The 21,016-nt window shown below is 45.9% G+C and overlaps 1 protein-coding gene across 2 annotated transcripts in view; it reads left to right on the top strand.

Annotated features, from left to right (window-relative positions):
* The window catches only part of dapk1 (death associated protein kinase 1), a 53,978-nt gene that overhangs the window by 9,886 nt on the left and 23,076 nt on the right, over positions 1–21,016 (top strand). For both annotated transcript variants that reach the window (XM_023958134.1, XM_023958135.1), the window contains exons 3-5: positions 18,020–18,241; positions 19,388–19,526; positions 20,730–20,859. In XM_023958134.1, the coding sequence (XP_023813902.1) occupies positions 18,020–18,241; positions 19,388–19,526; positions 20,730–20,859 (491 nt within the window). The remainder of the gene's footprint in view (positions 1–18,019; positions 18,242–19,387; positions 19,527–20,729; positions 20,860–21,016) is intronic.

Genomic DNA, 21,016 nt, shown 5'->3' with positions numbered 1-21,016 from the left:
CGGCTCTCGTTGCCATGGAAACTGTTTGACTGTACACAATGGCAGTGGCGGTTGCGTAATGCTTTTCTGCCAGTGCAGCTTGTGGCCCACGCTACCGCTGAGTGGGCAGAGAGTACTCCAAACCGGCCTCCCACACTCCGCTCCACGCTAATGAAAAGCTGGGCTCAGCGGGGATTCTGAGAGATCATCTGGTTCTTCTGCTTCAAACACTCAGGCCTCCAGAAACCCACAGGTCTGGGCTCCTAAACAGACTTTCAGGTTCCAGGATCAAAAGAAAACAGGTTGTATGGAAAAACAGAACCTCACAGTTTTAAGGCTAAACACAAAATAAGTGGTTCCACATTTTATTATAACATCAACAAGGTGATGTGGCTTTTTGGAGAACATTAGGCTACGAACATATCATGTACTCTGGCAGGTTCTGGTCCTGGCCTGAACTAGGTTTGGTCCCGGCGTCTGACTCAAAACAGTACGGCTGGATAGCTCCAATATTGCTGCCATATTTGTGGGAATGTTAGCTTGGAGGTGTGTAGGCTAGCAGGAAAGAGTGTAAACACAGGGATGATGGGAAATAAGTGGAGGCTAACTCCTGCTGCTCTACAGAAACTATGTCCTGGTAAATGACACAGGTTTTTAGAATTTTGCTAAAAACATCCAAATCGTAATTCAAAGACCGCTGGGAACACTTTTACAACAATGATCAGAGGGGGACTGTAAGTCCTGAGTGGGTGGGACTGTTTCGGTGAGAAGAAATCCCAACACAACCAAGAACAGCAAACATACATGGATGAATTTAGCTGCAGTTCATGAGGATGTCGGCTACACCGTCTTAGCCGGATGTCTTGCTATCGACTTTGGCTTTGGTGGTCGAGTGTGACGTCATGTGACGTAAAGACCATTTGGAACATTGCTGTGTACAGAGAAACAAAAGGTTGATTCTGTTCTTTTCTGCCTTCAGTTTAACATCTCCAAGAACTGACTGGTGCAGAGTTTGAGAAACATTATAAATAATAAATGCACAGCTTAATATTCCATTGATCTGTAATGAGGGCCACAGCCCTCCTTTATTTTGGCTGCGCTCACGTTGATGTGCAATAATGGCGTTTGTCGATTGGTTGTAAACTGCAGTTGAGGCAAAAAGCATGAAGCCGGTTTTGAGGCTCAGTGAGGATGTTTTTGGTTCGTCAGCAGTAAGTAGTTTCTGTTCTGTTTTTATCGGCTCTGTCATCTAAACCAGTCGCTTCCTTCAGCACAAACAATGTGGAGGAACCGCTTGCAGCTGCCTCAACTACAGCGCAGCAAAAGAGCGATGTGGAGAATGTGATAGAAACCACGGCGCTGCGCTCAGAGGAGTGGAACCGAAGTGACCGGCCGCTTCCAGAGACCCGTCACACGCCAAACAAAGACCAAACACGTCCCTGTGCTAACAGAGACGGCCAAAATGTTCATTATGGTGTCATGTCTGGGAAAGGATGGTTGTGTCTATGTAAAGTGATAAACCTTTGAAGGAAAAATGAGTTCTGAGGTGGGTCTAGCTTTTACCTTGTTGCTTTTGCTTCTTATTGTCCCTTCAGTCTCTGCTCTGTGAGGAACATCCAGTGTGGGACTTAATGGTTGGACAAATGGAAGTTTTAGAATGTTGTCATTGATGCTAACCATAGAACTACACAACTGGGCGGAGGACATGTGATGTCACCCAGTAGATTCTGCTTTGCAAAAGTCAGTCCTAAAGTGGGAGGGGCTTGATGACCATCTCTTCAAATATGACAGTTGGGCGGGACAAAGTAAAGTCCAAAGTCCTGAGTTCCTCCATGGCTCTGTCCAACGGTCAGTGAAGAAGACGTGCCCTTAAACACCGTGAAACCTGTACCGGTTCATTTCACCCCCTGCTGTCACCACAAAAAGGACAAATTTCAAAATTTTAAGATTTTTTAAAATTTTGAAACGTTCCTGGAATCAAATTTCTATTTCTTTGTCTTTTTGTTCATTCTGTGTCCTGATTGGCTGCTGACTTTGTCAATCAATGCGTTCAGTGACATAAACCTTCTGTGCCGACTGAAGCAAAACAGTTGACATCATTTAACAAAGGTGCCGTAGAGTAAAAGAAAAAACAGTTCAAAAGATATATAGATTAATATATAGATTAAAAACATGAAAACCTTTAGAAATGAAAGCAATTACACAAAATGAGGAAAAAAAGATCCGGATGTCATGCAGGGTCGAATGCTTGGCTGTAAAAATGGGTTTGAAGACATGTTTAAAAGGGTTTGTCTCATTTTGTTATGGTGCATTTACTTACTGTCATCTGTTTTTCCACACAGAAGTATGTTGTTGGACACAAAAACACAAGAACATTATGTGAATGAGTGTTGGTTTTGATTGGCATTCTACTGTGCTTTATTGACTTGATAGCTTAGCTGGTGAAGTGCAGGACTGGCACATGGGAAATCCGGTTTGATTCCCAAGGGGCGCACTGAATAATTAATCCAGTGTGGGTCCTTGTAGCCAAGCCAAACGTAGGGTTGTTTCACCAAGGGCATCTGGTGTAAAAGTCTCTGCCAAACCACCTGTGCAGCGACCTTTTTGGTGATATGCAGACAGGTGACCAACATCTACAAAGTTTTTATTGGAGGAATTTCTCCTGAACCACTGGTGACGTTTGGACTAACTTTCCTGCCTTAAACATGACTCTGTCTAGAAGTAGCCCCCTCTGGAGGGCAGAATGTCGTAGGTGGGATTCAGACATGTGCCGTCAGATGGGGGTTAGGGTTAGGGTTAGACGGATCAGAGCTTTGAGACTTGTCCATCTGTTAAAATGGTTCGATATTTGGGCAAATCTAGTTAGAATGAAGCCTGAGATTGTTCTGGTACCTTCTCCAAGTCGTGTTGCAACAAAGACACTCCTCAGTTTTTCATTTTTAGTTTGTTACAAAAATGGCAGGGTGTCACTTTAACCCCTTAATGCCTGAATTGATTTCCATCCATCCCTCCCTCCATCTTCCATCCATCCCACCATCATCCTTGCATCCATCATCCATCCATCCATCCACCCCTCCCTCCCTCCCTCCCTCCCTCCATCCACTCTCTGAACCTGCTGAGGTCCTGGCATGGTCACAGGGATGCTGGAGCCTATCCAAAGTTCAAGAAGGCTGCAGTTCATTGCAGAACACAACCAGAGACTTTCACACGCACACAAATGAAGCTATGAAGCATGTTTTTGGTCTGAAGGGAGAAAACTCAGACATGTACCAGGAGAACATGCAAACTCCACACAGAAAGAACCCAGCTTGGATTCGAACCATGACCTTCTTACTGTGAGGTGACAGTCCTGACCCTTACTCCACCACGTTGCCGTGTTTTGGATTCATTGTTGAACAATTTTATGAGCAGCTTCTGCGTTGTCATGGCGACAGACTCTCAGGGCTGTTGTTACTTTGGAAGGTATTTGTCTCAACCTGATTGGTCTCTTTCTCTGTTCAGTCTATTTACAGAACCAGTCATTGGCACAGTGACCCTCTGGCACATTTTGCACTGCAGCTGAACCAAACTGTGTTCTGGTGCAGGAAATGCTGCCGTGGAGCGTCTCTCAGAACCAAACCAGAGCAACAACAGCAACCAAATCATTCACACATTGGAGTCAAATGAGCTCTGATGACTTTCTGTTTTTCCTTTTGTGAAAAATATCATATTGAATAAGGTTTCATAAAAGATCGAATGTTTCAGAGCAGCTTAGTGTTCCTGCAGCACTGCATGCCTCCCTGCTGTGGGGCAGCGGCTCTCCGGTTTCACTGTAGTGGAACGGAGAGCTGATCGATAGCTGAGTCAGAGCAGCGTGAGCGAGGTGATACCTGGTGTCGGATGGACCACTTCACTGCCTGCTGTGGAGTTCTGATGATGGTTTACATTTATTTATACGCAGCCTTTAGGTTTTTGTGGTCACCCGGCCTCTGCCTACCCCAAAACATTGGAGCTTCAGGTGTGAGGACTGTATATCCTGTTTTAGACGAATATTAAGGGTTTAGGTATAGAAGTATCTACTGGTGATTGGATGATGATGATGATGATGATGACTTCACTGGACTTTTTGCTCTTTTTGAATACGGCTCGTCTGTAGTTATGGCAGCTCATTGAGGCTAGTAAAGGCCCGTACACACCAGGACGAATATTCGCCAGGCGTTATCTCTTATGAAACCAATTATCTTAAAACGTGCACGCCGATATTCAGATCTTGTCCTGAATGACCTTGTGTATTAAATAAAGCCCTTAAGTCACCAAAGCCAGAAAAAGTTCATGTCAGAAAGTCATAGAAACGAAGCAGGAGATTTTCCAGAACCTTCTTGCGTGTGAAGACCTTCTCCTTAGCTCTATAAGAGCCTTAAGTCTCCTCGCCAGTGTGACATCACTACACTAAACTCAGGTTTCTGTCATTCATGTCCTCCTCATGCTCCACGCTGAAGGAAGGTGTCAGGAACCCGTTTTGATTGAGGAAAATGGCTGATATTCTGAACAAATGTGCATTAGGATGCACAACAACCTTCAGCTTTAACTGCAGTCCCTGTTTAGTCAGTGTGAGGTGATGGAAGGTCTTCATGGACTTTCTGGACTATTGAAATAACCGTTTCCCACCCCTCTTGTCCGGTTCTTTGCTTATCTTCTAATGTTTGTGCTCTTCTTGAGCTTCTGCTGCCCATCACCGCCGTCCACAGCAGACCTTCAGAGGGGAGCTCTTTCTGAAACATCAGCCAGTTAAAAGCTGTCACACTTGTTCAGTTTCTCATCCATCATAACCATGGAGGAGGAGCTGATTATTTAACGTTTAGACTCTAACTTCACAGTTTTCTAAACTTCATGGTTTCCTTCATAAAATCTCCCTTTTTCTGGACCTGTCAGACAAGCTGCAGTGGATGAAGAGCGCTGAAATCAGGTTTCTGCAGAGCTGCCGTCCCGGCCTGGACTCTGGCCGTGCGACTGGGCGCATCTGTTGGCGAAGCAGCAGCAGCGGTTATCTTCTATCTGTGTCCACGGACCCACGCCGCTCCTGACGTCAGCTCCTGCGCTGCTCTGTGGATCTGCTGCCTTCAGGACAGATGTGTGGCCACGTCTGTTTGCAACCACGCCAGCTTTCCACACATCCCCTCTTCACAGGATGAAGTCATTCGGAGCGCCGCCCGCAGAGCGCGCAGACGCAAACAAACTGCCCCTCGCCTCCCAGCTCCTCTGGGCTTCAGGAGGACGAGGAGGCAGAAAGTTGGAGGCCTGCTCTGTGCTTCCAGCACAACAAAAAGAGCGGAGCAACCTGATCCTTGGGACCATGGGAGCTCCGCCGTGAAAAACAGCCTCTCATTATTTCTGTCTCATTCAGCCCCCCCCCTCAGGAGGAGGACAGGAATCTCCACGCTGGGAAAACTCCAGTTTTCCTGTGCAGGACGCTCTTCCCCCCTCCCTGCTTGAACTGCTGCCATTTTGCATGTTTGTGTGTTCAGCTGGTGTTGTAAATAAAGGGGGGGCTCGCCTTCCCCTCCCTCTGCGCTAACGGGGGGGTAAACAGCATTCTGAGTCGGGCGGTTTTTGTTTCCTGTTGGCGTGCTGCGGTCTAAAGGTGACTCAGGAATAATTGCTCCTAGCTTAAACTATTTTTTGAGGGGGCGGGGGGGGGGTGCTCGGCTCCTGAACAGCCTCTTGTTTTTGTGGATGTTTACCTGTAGCTCTTAAGCTGCCTGAAACTGTTGCAATGCGGCTCCTCTGCGGGGCAACGCAGGCAAAATGTGTGGCAACCGCTGAGCAGCCGCCCATCATGAAGCAATCGCCGCCGTGATGAAAAGCATCAGGAATGTGTTCCAAACTGCTGCTTCGGTTTCCATCCATTCGGTTTGATGTTTTTGTCTATTAAATCGGCTCTAAAAGGGTTTCTAGAACAGCTTTGAGGCCTTCTCTACGTTCAGGTTCATAACAGTAAAGTGTAAACAAAGGGATGATGGGAAGTAAGTGGAGGCTTACTTCTGCACCGTCCAAAACTCAGAGGTGAATTTCTTTTTTTTTTTTAACTTGTCCTGTCCAACAGCTAGGCAGACAGATGAGAGCTGAGGGCCTCTTGGGTTGGACATATTTTACTTTAACAAGAGGGGTTATTAATCTTCAGACAAGCCAAAGGTATGTCTGAATAAACCCCTTTTGTAATTGGGGCCAAACTTTATTAATTTCAAACATGTCTGAAAATCTTTGGTGTTGGACCGGACGGAAAAGGAAAGAAGGGAAGAAGAGAGAGGGACGATAGAGAGAGGGGGGGGTAGGAGGTGATAATAGGAGGGGAAGGGGGGTAAGACCATGAAGCAGCATAAAGCAACAAGTTTACTGGTTGTTAATCATTATGGTAAGGTTTAAATGTAAAAAAAAAACAAAAAAAAGTGCGGAGCCTGTCCACACACACACTCAAATGTTATAAACACACCTGTTAGTTGCAAAAATGTCCACCTGTCGACATGTACACAAAACAGATAATGTTCACACGCATACTTATGCCTTAAAACCAACTAGTGTGAAATATTTCAGTCATTCAGTCTGTTGAGCTAACACCTGTGCTCAGGTGAGTGTTAATGTTCTTCTAAAATGGATGGTGGAACGTGAAAAGAAGGAGGGAGAGTGCCCAGCCATCCCCACCCCAAGACCCCCACCGCACCAGCAGCGGCAGCCGGAATCCCCCCAACGCCACACGGGAACCGGCAGGGAACAACCGCCGCCCGGGCGACCAAGCCCGCCACCCAGGCCAGGGCCAGCAGGGCCGCCGCAAGGCCCCCAGAGCCAGAGAGCAGGGAGGCACGGAGGGAAAGAGGGCGCCGCCCCAGCCCAACCAGGAGAGCAGCCCCCCCGCCGCGCCGGGAGAACCCAGCGCAGGGCCCCACCGGAGAAGGACGCCCACAGCCCCAGACGAGCACCCCACCACCACCCAGGAGTTCCGGGCATCCCCCCGCCCCAACCCCAGGTACGAGCCAGGACCCCCCAAGGGAGACCCACTCCGCACTCCAGGCAGCCATCCGCCCGGCCCACGGTTGGTCCAGGGAGGAGCGAGGCAGGGGCCCGCCGCCCCCGCCCAGGAGGGGGGAACCCCGGGGAAAAAAGAGGGCCCACAAGGGGTGTTGTAAATATGGCCCGACCAGGCTCGGCCACAGTTGGAAATTTGGCGGGGCCCAGCACTCAGGAGCAAGGACCAGAACCCACCCCCCAGGGACACGAACACCCCCGGCTCAGATGTAATGTGAACCCCCCCACCGCGCGGAGAGAGCACCGCCGGGCCCAGGAAGCCGGCACCCCGGGGACACAGCCACCGTTGCAAAGGAGCCCGTACCCCCCACCAGGGAAGAGGCAGGGGACAGATGGTCCTAGGTCCCACCTTCCTTGCAAAATGTGTGTGCGTGTATGTGTGTTTGAGAGAGTGTGTGTGTGCATGTGTGTGTGTTTATGTTGGGATGTATATATTGAGGGGGGAGGGGTGTGTGTACTAAGGGGGGTGCGGTTAAAATTGGCGGGTAGGGCACTAAGGGGACATCTCCTGATTACTCACAGTGACGTCCCCTCACCCTCCCCACAAGGGGCCCTAAATGTCTAAGGTGCGGTTAAAATTGGTGGGTAGGGTGCTAGGAGGACATCCGCTGCTTGCTGGCAGTGATGTCCAAGCACCCCCCTACCAAGGGCCCTACATGTCTAAGGTGCAAATAAAACCGAAAGAGGGGGGGCCCACTCCATACGGCAACCACAGGAGGGGGGCCACTGCCTAGTAAACCCCCCCCAAGGCTCATCGCAGGCTAAGCCCCCCACCCCCTCACCCTATTATGAGGTTATATGAGGAAAGGGGTAAGTTGGGGACAGATGATAGACTGTCCCCCGGTGGTCAAACAGCCGTCCCCCGCCCCCCCCCAGCAAGGGGGCCAGGCCCACCCAGCCCCGGGGCCCCACCCCCGGAGACGCAGACACCCCAGGCCCAGCACCACCACCCCCACACAGAGAGAGGGGAGCCAGAAAGCGCCGGCCCCCCCGGAGCAAGCCCAGGCCCCCACCCCCAAACGCCGGCCCTAGAAGAGCTCTGGTCAGGCCTCGACGGGACCGAGGCAGCCAACCGGCCGGGGAAACCGCCGATGGCCTCAGCGGAGACCCCGACCCGTCAACCCCCCCTGCCCCGTACCAATAGTGCCCCCCCCCCCTCCCCCAGAATGCCCCCCCACAGGACAGGGCCGACAAGACCCCCACTCCACCCCACCCCCAGACCCCGCAGCCGAAGCGGATGACACCCAGAGCGACCGGGGGCCCCAAGAGGGTTGTCCCGTCCCGCCCCAGGGCCAGGGAAGGGCCGATCCCAGCCCCAGGTGTAGACGGGAAGCCCATCCAGCGCCGCTGGGCCCCCCCCCGAGCAGCGCCCCCCGCCAACCCCCCCAGCACAGGCAAAGGGACCACCCCCCCAAGCCAAGCCAGACCACCACCTCACCCCCCACCACGCCCCCCCACACCCAAGCCCAGAGGACCACGCAGCGCCCCAGGCCGCCCCACCCAGGCGCCGGACCCGACCCCCCGACCAACGGAGCCCCCACCACCCCCGGCCAGGCACCGGAGGCTATGGGAGACCAGAGAGACCGAATTCTTTCAAAGTTACTTGAACTTTGGGCTGACATTTTTTCCAAGCTGATATGATCAAGCAGCAGATTTCTGTGTTGACTTATATTTATATTTTTTTTGCTTTTCCAATTTATTAAAATAGTTTTTTTAGCAATGCAAAGAGTTATGAAAATGATAGAGCCTAATCCTCCTTCTACATTGATGGCACTCATGTCACCAAGCACACAAAGTGACGGTGAAGCTGTGATAGAAACCTTAAGCCAGACTGATAGATCGGCACATACCTGCTGCCAGAGAGCCTGGACAGGCGTGCAGAACCATAGTGCATGCATGTAATTGTCGGGTAGATTACTGTCACAGTGCTGACAAATGTCTGAGTTACTGAGACCCATCTTGAACATCCTCTGTCCAGTGTAGTAAATTCTGTGAAGAGTTTTGAGATGGATTAGCTGCAGATTTGGATTTTTTGTCATTTTAAAGGTGTTTAGACAAAGTTCTGACCAAAAACTTTCATCTGTGCTGATGCTCAAATCCGCATCCCATTTTGTTGTCGGAAGTGAAATATTGTTATCTAAATTACATAAAAGTTTGTATATTTTGGAGAGAGTTTTATTCATTGAGAAATTGATCAGAGTGGTAACTACATCTGGTAGCTTTAAATCGTTGTCTCTGTATTTAAACTTTTTAGTAATAATTGATTTAAGTTGCTGATATTCCAAGAAGTTATATATTCCATGTTTGTCTTGAAGTTCCTGGGGAGTTATGAATCTTCTATCAATAATTATGTGCTCTAGTTGTTTTATGCCCCCTGCTTGCCAAGCTGGGAAGTGGATAATTTTTTTGTTTATGAGGATGTCTGGGTTGTTCCAGATGGGTGTCATTTTGCACGGTTGAATTGATGATTTTGATATTTTGAGAAATTCCCACCAGGCTGTTAAAGCGGCATTTATATTAATACTTTTGAAACAATCCTGTTTTTTAACTATTTGACTAATAAATGGAAGATCTGACAGGTTGATCTTTCCACATAACGCCTGTTCCAAGTCTAACCATGAGTTGGTTTCTGGATTATTTTTTAACCATTTTAAGATGTATTGTAATCTATTTGAAAGAAAGTAATTGTGGAAGTTAGGTAATTCTAATCCTCCACAGCTTTTTGCAGATTTTAAAGTTTTTAGACTAATTTTTGCAGGTTTATTGTTCCATAGAAGGCTTGATATGGATGAGTCTAATGTTTTGAACCATTTTAATGGCGGTTGTGTGGGAATCATTGAGAAGAGATAATTAACTTTGGGTAAGATTTTCATTTTAACCGTGGCTACCTTGCCCATAAGGGACAGAGGCAGGTTGGTCCAGCGTGTTAGATCGTCCTGTATGTTTTTCAGTAATGGGGTGTAGTTTAGCTGCACCAGTTCTGATATTTTGGGGGAAAAATAAATACCTAGATATTTTATATTGCCTGATTTAACTGGTATTGTGAGTCCTTGCTCCGCATTACTGTTCAGTGGTAATAAAACAGATTTATTCCAATTAATGGAATAGTCTGATATAGAAGAGAATTCATTAATGATTGTTGCCGTTTCATTTACAGAATGTATATTACTTAAAAACAGTAATATGTCATCTGCATAGAGACTAATTTTATGATGGCTGTGTTTGGTTTTAATTCCTTTAATACTCTCATTCTGTCTTATTGCTGCAGCTAGAGGCTCGATAAATATTGCAAAAAGAGAGGGGGAGAGTGGGCAACCCTGTCTAGTTCCTCTTCCAAGAAAAAACCTGTTTGAAGTCTGTTTATTAGTTCTAACTGATGCATTGGGGTTGTGATAGAATATTTTGATCCAATTGATGAATGATTCTCCAAACCCAAACTTATGGAGGGCAGCAATGAGGAACTTCCAATTTACTCTATCAAAGGCTTTTTCAGCATCCAGTGATAGTATAGTCATTTCCTGGTTTTTGATGGTGGCAAAGTCTATTATGTTAACGAGTCTGCGGACATTGTCATCCGAGTGTCTGCCTTTGATGAATCCAGTTTGATCAAAGTCAATTATGTGAGGAGTGACTTTTTCTCAGAGGTGAATTTCTGATGACTCCTGCCCCCCTGCAGAAATTATGTCCTAGACGGCACAGGATTTTGGCTAAAACAGCATCATCAGAATGAAAAGATCACCGGGAACACTTTGAAAATGGATCAGAAGATGATCTGAGCTGAATTTAAGGAAGAACTCAGTTCTTCTAGATCAGTGTTTTTCAACCTTTTCTGAGCCAAGGCAGACTTTATCCTTGACAAAAATCCACACCAGCATCCAAAAATTGAAAAAGCAGAAACTCGATGGTCTGTATTGATCTACAGTCCCTCCATGATCTCACGTGCATTTTTGTGATAATTGTGGCAGAAAAGCTGGAAGCTGCAGCTATTTTTTCTAAAAGTTGTAATTAAAGTTGAGTTAGTTTTCAGTAATAATTTTCAACTAAATTATTTGACATTTTACCCTGGTGGTTGTTTTATCCTCCAGTTTATTAACATGTAATTTTACGTAACCTAAAAAAAAAACAAATATTCATTCTAAATAGTGATTTATTTATTTTATATATTTTTCAATGTTGGTGCAAAGGCAACTGTAATTTTTAAACAATTATATGATAACAATATGTTTGATAAAATTTAAACAACAAAACTAACATATTTGTTTTCTGTAGTTACAGAAAAAGTGAACATGTTGAAGTTTTATTAGCTTTTCTTTTGTTTGGCTGTTAAGAAACTCAAACCTGGAAGGAGAACTAAACTGTTGACCTCTGACCTCTGATTTCATCAAGAAGATTTATAAACTGGTTGATGTGTGTTTGTTGTGGTTTCAGACGTTTAACAGGGAAGACTCATTGTAGCGCAGAGATGCTGTCACTCTACCACAATGCATCCTGGGAGATATAGTGATGTCAGACAGTCTCTCTTCTCTGAGCTTCATTGTTTTAATCACTTGTTCCACGGTCTGACACCGGATTCTGTGGAAAGCTGCACCGCTAAAGACGAGCTTTAGCTGCTATTTCTGTTGGAACTGAGAGACTTTATGAGCAGAATCAGAACAAGGAAGTGAAGACTTTAACCACTTCTGATTGGTCAGACTGATGATGTGTGATTAAGCCTCCTAGAATGATTGGTGGAGACAGTTAAAGGGGCGGGACTTTTCCTAAAACAGAGCTGAATGGGCAATTTCCCACGGCACACCGGTTAAGAAACACTGAACTAGAGCAACAGCGACAAGCCTGAAGATCAGAAAAACCTTCCTATTTTGTAAAAACATCTCCACATTGACATTAGGTTCCTGAAAGGATCAGAGGTCATGGGGTCAATGGAGCTGAGGTTTTCCGTCTGTGTTGGTGACAATAAGATGGTTCCCTTACATTTACATGTATTTATTTATTTAATGTTTCAAACTGGAAAAGATTAAAAAACAATCTAAGCCGATTCATTTTAAAACTAGTCCTGGTCTGCAGAACATGTAACTCAGACGTCCAACACACATGACCAGACAAACCGAGCGATTCTACAATTGTTAGGGTTCAAAGAGAAGCAGCATGAGGGGAACCTGGGAAGTCAGATCAGTGTTTGCACTTTAACCGTCCGTTAGGTGAAGGATGAATAGACCTAATGAGGTTACAGCCCTGATGTCTTGTGAGGAAAAACCCCGAGGGGTCTTCTTTTTTTCCGTAATCTGTTTTTCCTTACATGAAGGAAGGATGTGTGTCCGTAGGATTTCCTGATGGCAAAAGTCCTTTAGTGGCAGGTCTGGTAGCTAGTTCAGAACTTAAACTGCTTTTTAGCACAGAAAGTGTTGTTGAAGTAGTGAAATAGTTAAATTCCGAGGCCTTGTTCTGGATGGCAGAGCATGAGACCATGACGATACGGAGCCATAGTGAGTCAAGCCTGGCAGCCTGGTATGGATCCTATAGGCTGTAGTAGGAGGGTCAGACCCATTTTCTCTGAGGGCCACATCAGCATAGTGTCTGTCCTCAAAGGGCCAAATGTAACTTATAAATGTAACTTATACATGTAACTAAATGTAATGAAAAATAAATGTAACTACTCCTTAATGATAAATAAGTCATCATTTATTTATTATAACTTTTTAAAGTGACAATTACAGATGCATAGAAACATTTGTTTGCTTGTTACTTTAGCATAAATCCTTTTACATTTGATTCTGTCAGGTTAGGTTATATGGACTGTGTTTAAGTCCTAATGTAAAGATGTCCAGTCCGATATTTCAAATCAGATTTCCCCTAGATATGAATAAATACACACACATTTTTATTTTTTGTTTAAAGAAATGAAAAACTTGCTTTCGCGGGCCACATAACATGACATGGGGGCCACATTTGGCCCGCGGGCCTTGCGTTTGACACATGTGGGCTATAGGGTCAAGGGTTGTGATGGGAATGACCAGACAGGCAGACAGTAGGCCTGCACAATAAAGAGCAAATTTGTCGTTATCACCATATCTAGCTGTGCAATACGCATATCGCAAAAGATGGCGAAAATTGCGGTCAATGGTTACCTCAAATGGGCTAAAACAATCTAATGGCAGCTTGAAGTATTTAGTTGTTTTGCTATTTGTTCATGCATCGCAAGTTATATTGTCGTTGCTATTTTGATCACTAATATCGCAAATCGGGTTTTCTGCATATCGTGGAGCCCCAGCAGACAGTATGACAGAGGAGACATGTCAAATGTGTCAGATCTTTCTATAAAAATACAGGTATGGATTCAGCTTTCTAGTTAGATTTTGAACGTGTTTACCAGAAGTGAGACGAGAACCCCCCCCCCCCCCACACACACACACACACACACACACACATAGCTGTTGGAGGAGCCCAATGAAAGTCTGCAGGTAGAGGAGGTGATGAATAAATGAAGTAAGAGGCCCATTTAATAGAAATGATGCTAACATCATGTTTCTATCATTTACATTATCAATGTGCCACATAATTCTACTGTTCATGAGGTCAATGATGATGGGAATTAGTTCCAGTTCGAAGACGAAGCGACATTTGTGGATTGGTTGTTAATTAGCATCAAGACGCCTTTGAAAACGCAGACGGTCGGTTTAGTTGGTAACATTTCTGTCAGATCTCCTGAATCCATGTACATCTCTGAATAAAGATGTTTTCTGTGATCGAGCAGATCAAGCGTTCGACCTCTGAATGACCAGAGAAAAAGAGGAGACGTCTGATGATGATGAGGATGAGGATGATGGCAATCCACCAGATTCATAAAAGGATTTTAAAGAGCATTTTGACACAAACGTCTGTAGTTCCTGTTCATGCACTTTGAACTCTGTGTAAGTGTGTGTGTATGAATGTATATGTGCATGTGTGTGTGTGTTCACATGTGAGCAGCTTTGCTTCCTGCTCGGGTTCTCCTGAAGCAGTGGATGAAGTTCTGGACCAACAATGGTTGGAGGCAGACTGAGCGTGGGTGGAGGTGTGATTAGCATGAGAAAGGCTTCTGCAGCCTCTTCAGCGTCTGTGGTTCAGTCACTTCCTCAAACGGCCAGTCGTCCTTTCGGGTCACCTTTAATCCAAATGATCAGCGGAGGGGAGGGGGGGGGGCAGCTCACAGCAGATTCATGTGGTTTTTTTCTAAACAGATCTTCAGATCTCATGTTCACTGGTGGATCTTGATCAACTTTCAGGCTAATGGTTTAAATTTATTGATTTATGGTTTCCTATAATCAGATAATCTTCTGTTTGAAAAATCACCGTGATGTTCAGAGAACAGGGAGAGGAACGTTTGGAATTTTCTTTTTTAAAGTTGAATAAGATGACGCGAGTTTGGCTTTTGCTGTGGAACATTCTGGAATTTTGGCGAACAGAGTTCCTCTGATTGTCCCGTGTTCCTCTGATTGTCTGGGGTTCCTCTGATTGTCCCGTGTTCCTCTGATTGTCTGGGGTTCCTCTGATTGTCCCGGGTTCCTCTGATAGTACCGTGTTCCTTTAATTGTCCCGTGTTCCTCTGATAGTCCCGTGTTCCTCTGATTGTCCCGTGTTCCTTTAATTGTCCCGTGTTGCTCTGATTGTCCCGTGTTCCTTTAATTGTCCCGTGTTCCTCTGATTGTCCCGTGTTCCTTTAATTGAACCATGTTCCTCTGATTGTCCCGTGTTCCTCTGATTGTCCCGGGTTCCTCTGATAGTCCTGTGTTCCTGTGATTGTCCCATGTTCCTCTGATTGTCCCGTGTTCCTCTAATATTCCCGTGTTCCTCTGATATTCCCGTGTTCCTTTAATTGTCCCATGTTCCTCTGATAGTCCCGGGTTCCTCTGATTGTCCCGTGTTCCTCTTATTGTCTCGTGTTCTTTTAATTGTCCCGTGTTCCTCTGATTGTCCCGGGTTCCTCTGATAGTCCCATGTTCCTTTAATTGTCCCGTGTTCCTCTGATTGTCCCGGGTTCCTCTTGATAGTCCCGGGTTCCTCTGATAGTCCCGTGTTTCTCTGATTGTCCCGTGTTCCTTTAATTGTCCCGGGTTCCGCTGATAGTCCCGGGTTCCTCTGATAGTCCCGTGTTCCTTTAATTGTTCCGTGTTCCTTTAATTGTCCCGTGTTCCTTTAATTGTCCCGTGTTCCTTTAATTGTCCCGTGTTCCTTTAATTGTCCCGTGTTCCTTTAATTGTTCTGTGTTCCTTTAATTGTCCCGTGTTCCTTTAATTGTCCCGTGTTCCTCTGATTGTCCCGTGTTCCTTTAATTGTCCCGTGTTCCTCTGATTGTCCCGTGTTCCTCTGATTGTCCCGTTTTCCTCTAATTGTCCCGTGTTCCTCTGATTGTCCCGTGTTCCTCTGATTGTCCCGTTTTCCTCTTATTGTCTCGTGTTCTTTTAATTGTCCCGTGTTCCTCTAATTGTCCAGTGTTCCTCTGATTGTCCCGGGTTCCTCTTGATAGTCCCGGGATCCTCTGATAGTCCCGTGTTTCTCTGATAGTCCCGTGTTCCTTTAATTGTTCCGTGTTCCTTTAATTGTCCCGTGTTCCTCTGATTGTCCCGTGTTCCTTTAATTGTCCCGTGTTCCTTTAATTGTCCCGTGTTCCTCTGATAGTCCCGTGTTTCTCTGATTGTCCCGTGTTCCTTTAATTGTCCCGTGTTCCTCTGATTGTCTGCTTCTTCTTTTTGTTTTTGAATCAGATTAAACGGTTCTGACCTTAAAGCTCAAAGAGCCACCCTGTAACCTGTGTAACTGACCCGGCTCCAGTCACGTATGTTTTGAAACCAGCCCTTGTTGTGGCGCAGAAGGAACCCTGCAGAAATTGAGCGAGATGTTCTGGATGAGAACGGCGAGGCTCCGGTCACGCCATCACACTCCTCTGCCTCCATCTGTGGTCGTCTGGCACCCTCAGTGCTTCATGATTGCTGGGGGGGGGGCATGAGGAGGCATCAGCTGCCCTCAGCCGAGTGTTTTCACCTCCACAGTTGGTTTTCTGGGAGCGGCGGCGGTGGATCACCTGTTGTTCTCCGTCGCAGCGATCGGTTTTTACATCAGCCATGTGCTCCGCGTCCGCGGGCCGTTTGCTTTTCCGCATGAGCAGCTCTGCATCCGGGCAGCGCGGCGGACACCTGAGCAGGTGGAGACAGCTGAGTGAATGCGCCGCAGACAGACGCCTGCTGTGAAGGACGCTAAAGACACCTGAAACCACCAAAACATCTGTTACCCCGCAGGCTGGGACGCTTTTGAACAACAAAATCTTTATTGATCCGATATTAGGAAAAGCAGACAGGGTCAAATCGGGGTCAGATTGAAGTTTTCAACTGAAAAACACTACAATCATTCTGGAAAAAAATAGAATTTAAAGAAATTCTGAAAACTTTAAACGTAAAACGGTTTGTTGGTAACAGCCGCTTTTAGTCATTTTGTTTCCCATTTTACTTCTGGTCTCCATTTACAGTTTCTCTTCAGACTTCTGGTTCTCATTTAACCCATATTTTTTATTTACAAGGAGGCGGGCCTTTGAGCCCATTGGCTATTATGACATGATTGACATCGGGGACGTCTGACGTACAAAACTTTGGGAGAGTACATCTACGACTGTAACCCACATCAGAGGAGGGACGACACAGGCGGCACCAACTCCTGATGTCAATCATGTTCCAGCAGCCAATGGGCTCAAAGCCCCACCCCCACAAAAATGAGAAGCCTGAACTGAGGATGTAAACTGAAAGCAAAGAGCCAGAGAAATAACAAATAAAAGTAAAAAATTCAAAACAGCAGCTGATCCTAAAACCTTTTTTTATTTGGTAACAGTTACATTTTCTTTATCTATGTCATCCATCACCAGAAAAATGCCACCAGAACACGTTAAAAACACTGTTTTCATCCGAGCGGGTCTTGAAGCTGATCCGGATTTGACCCCATGGAAACACGGCGGGAAAAGAGCAAAAAAATAATTACAACGCAGTATTCTCAATTAACAGATAACATTAACGACTAACTACTGACTATCTATATAGGTGTTGTAGAATGAGTGTGTGTGTGTGTGTGTCAGCGCGCTGCGTGTGTTGGCGGTGCGTGTTCATGTTTGTTGTTAGGAGTGAAGGAGAACAGTAATAAAAGGTTTCCCCAGAAGATTGATTCTTCATTAAACCGCTCTGGAGTAGAGCTGTGACAGTGTGGGCGAGCACGCCTGCTTTGCTGATGAGTTTGATTGACAGATTAATTAGCCAATGGTGACATGGTTGACCTGCAGCATGAAGGGAGTCTCAATATTCACCGCAGAGAAATCTCTCACAAATGTGGGGAAATTCACGAATGAGAGCGGGTTTGTGAATGCACATTCTAACATTTCAACGATCTGTGAGTTCATATTACAGGTGTACCTCAAATGATGTTTGTGAAGCATCTATTGTGCATTTCTGATACATTTATTGTGAATTTGTGAAACACAGCGTGCACATTTGTGAGAAACACTCGGTGTGTGTTTGTGAAACAGGTTGTGTGCATTTCTGATTATTGAGCCTGACTGAACTCCATAGAATCCACCTTTATGCCTCTGCAGATGCAGTTTCAGCCGTCTGCACGCTGCAGACGAGCGTGGTCATTGGAGAACCCTGATGCTTCCTCTGTGAAACCTTAGATTCCTGATGTCGCTGTGAACTAGAAGCGCTTAGATGTCTGAATCCTCTTGATGGAGGCGTTTGTCGCCTCGGCAGCATCTTCAGGCGTCCGGCGCTGTAGCCGTTTCTGATCCCCTCCAGCGCCGTTCGGCTGACGGGACCCGGTTCCTCTGAGGCCAGCGTCTGGCCTGCAGCAGACGGTTCATGAGATCTGCTGCTGGTTTTTCCTTCATCAGTTTGTCCACCTGCTCCAATTGTCTGAGCGGTTTTCTATGTTTGTAACATTCACTCACTCCTGCCTCGTTTCCCGCCCGCAGTGGTCAGTTCGCCGTGGTCAGACGATGCCGACACAGGAGCTCCGGGGCCGATTACGCCGCCAAGTTCATCAAGAAGCGGCGCAGCAAGTCGAGTCGGCGCGGGGTGAGCCGGGAGGACATCGAGCGGGAGGTGAACATCCTGAAAGAGATCCAGCACCCCAACATCATCACCCTGCAGGAGGTCTTCGAGAACAAGGCGGAGGTCATCTTGATCCTGGAGCTGTGAGTCCGCCTTCATCTTCAGCTGTTCTCCGTGAAACCTGCTTCTTCTCACTGAAAGGTCAGACCTCTGACTGCATGAGGAAGGAGGCAGAGGATTCCTCGGATCTTCTGACGGGCAGTCTGACTCCGGCTGGACGTTTGTTCTGCTGTTGCTGAGGAGCAGAAGTGAAAAACAAGTTTTTGTCTGGAGGCTCAAAGTGACCTCTGTCTGGACTCAGAAATGCCTCTTCCTGCTCAGATGAGGCTGCAGCATCGCCTCTCACGGGAAATGCCTCGACTGTTTTTCATTTGTTCAAGGAGACGTTCAGGATGACGTGAGAAGAACTTGGAAGCAGAAGCTACCAGTTGGTTGTTTTCCTGCTCTAGATCAGAGCAGGCGAACCTGCTTCAGCTGCTGCAGGTGTTGTCTGTAAACAGCAGCGACCAGTCAGACCAGTAAAACCAGCCCGCGTCAAACTTCAGAGACTTTGTGGAGTCCTGGTTTAGGCTGATTAGAGAGGGGGGGGTTGGCTCAGAGCCTCAAACAGCCACCGGTGGTAGGAGGCCCGTCGAGGCTCCTGCAGCTCCTCCACCCACGGATGTTGTTGCTTTATGTGATGCTAAACTCAGATCTAGACAGACTTCATTCATCTTTGTCATGTGATTTATTGATACTTAAATATTCCTAATGAAACTGTGTTGGTAAAGCATAGAGATCTGATAAAAGTTAGGAACCGGAAATGATAAATCATGTTATAAAATGGTTACGGTAGAACACTCCACTCCATTTCAAGCAATCTTTGATTGAATGTCTAATTATCCTTAGTGTGATACGTCTGGATAACTGCTGATTGTATTGTTTTGTTCTTTATTCTTGCTTTGATTGCTTGGAATAAACCATTTCAAATCAAAAATCACATCAGAACTTTCCGATCAGATGATGTCAGTGTTGTTCTCATCAGAAACCGTGAGGTGAATTTTCACATTTCTAGTCTTTTCTTCATTCATTCCTTTCAGAATTGTGTCATCGTGGTCAGAAAAGGACCTTTAGAGATTTTTTTATGACTGCGGTAACGTGTCTCTGCTCCTCTTCGGCTGAGGATGTTCAGCTCCGTGAATGTGGACTTTGCTCCGGCTCACGCCGTCTCCTTGTCTGTCCTCCTCCAGCGTCGCCGGCGGGGAGCTCTTTGACTTCCTGGCAGAGAAGGAGTCGCTGAGCGAGGAGGAGGCCACTCAGTTCCTGAAGCAGATCCTGGATGGAGTCCTGTACCTCCACTCCAAACAGATCGCTCACTTCGACCTGAAGGTACCGACACGCATGTGATCCATGGCTTCATGATGGGATGTCAATGCAGTCATCAAGTTTCCCTTTAAAAAATTCAACTTTAAGTTATAAACAACAGTTTTAGAGAAATAGTGAAGTAGACAGAACAAACAAAAAACTTTCAATACGAAAAATATGAATTTATGCAACTAAAACCTCATAAATTTTTGCTATAAAAAATAGAAAAAAGAATCAAAATGAGCATTTTTGAAGCTTTAATTGACTTTCTTTATTCTATTTTTGTTTGGTCACTTTGTTTCTCTGCGGCAGCTTCCTGTACTCCAACAAGAACTTTAGTTTACAGCATCTTTCTTCGTTATCTTTTGTTTTAGGTCAGTTTTGACTAAAATGGGAAAATATAAATGAATCTTTGGAGCTTGATGAAGCAAAAATGAGAAATATAAATATAAGTTTATAAATTTGTTTACAAAAAAACAATCATTTAAAAAAAGATTGTTTTGAAAGTCTTTTTTTTCGTTTCATTAGCTTCTTTTTGAATGAAAGGAGGAAAATGGATCAATAATTTTGCCAGATTTCATTTTGCCGGGAGAAATTCCTGAAATGTTCCTGACATAAAAAGTGGGTTGTTGGCCTGAAAGCTGAAGGTTTGGTTTAGTTTGGATTCTTTTTGTTGTAAAAGCTTCACATCCAATCATAAACATGGTTATTGATCAGTGTTTACAGAGAAAACGATCAGAGCATTCAGACCTGCAGGAGTCCCGTCGTTCCTCATCAATGAGCTTTTATTGATCAGTTCAGATGTTGCTGCTGTTTATTTTTAGTGATCGACAGTTTTATCTCTTCTATCTTTATGTCTAAATCCATTTTGTCCCCTTTGCTGCCATGAAACTATTCAGCTCCCACTGCTTCTACCACAGCGGTCCCACATCATCACACTACCACCTCTGTGCATCACATTGATGCTTTTGTCCTGAAAAGCTGGGTTTGAGTCGATTCCTCTTTAGTTTAATCCTTATAAAGTATATTTACTTGTTTCATTCCTGTCACATTTTTTGGGTTATTAAAGGAAGTTGATTTAAGATAAATAGTTAAAAACGAATAATGTCATCTGATGAGAACATGATCGGTGTTTCAGGTGATTCTCAGATGTTTCGTTCTCTGAACCTTCCTTTCTTGGTGCTGTGGAGCGTTGTTGATGTTTGTGTTGTTGTTGTTGTGCTGCAGCCGGAGAACATCATGCTGCTGAACCGCTCGGCGCCTCACCCGCGCATCAAGATCATCGACTTCGGATTGGCCCACAAAATCGACTTTGGCAACGATTTTAAAAACATCTTTGGAACTCCGGAGTTTGTCGGTCAGTATCCCGTGTGCACGTGTGGTTGCACGTGCACACACACAGAGTGGAGACGGTCAGAACCGCCCCGGCCCGCCGCGGTGCTCTCCACCAGCGCTCAGGCCCGGGAAACGATGAAATGAATTCAGTCTTTACTGCTGATTGGACGATCTGACGT

This window comes from Oryzias latipes, chromosome 9, assembly GCF_002234675.1.
Source record: "Oryzias latipes chromosome 9, ASM223467v1".
Lineage (NCBI taxonomy): Eukaryota > Metazoa > Chordata > Actinopteri > Beloniformes > Adrianichthyidae > Oryzias > Oryzias latipes.
This window is presented reverse-complemented; position numbering and strand designations above follow the sequence as displayed.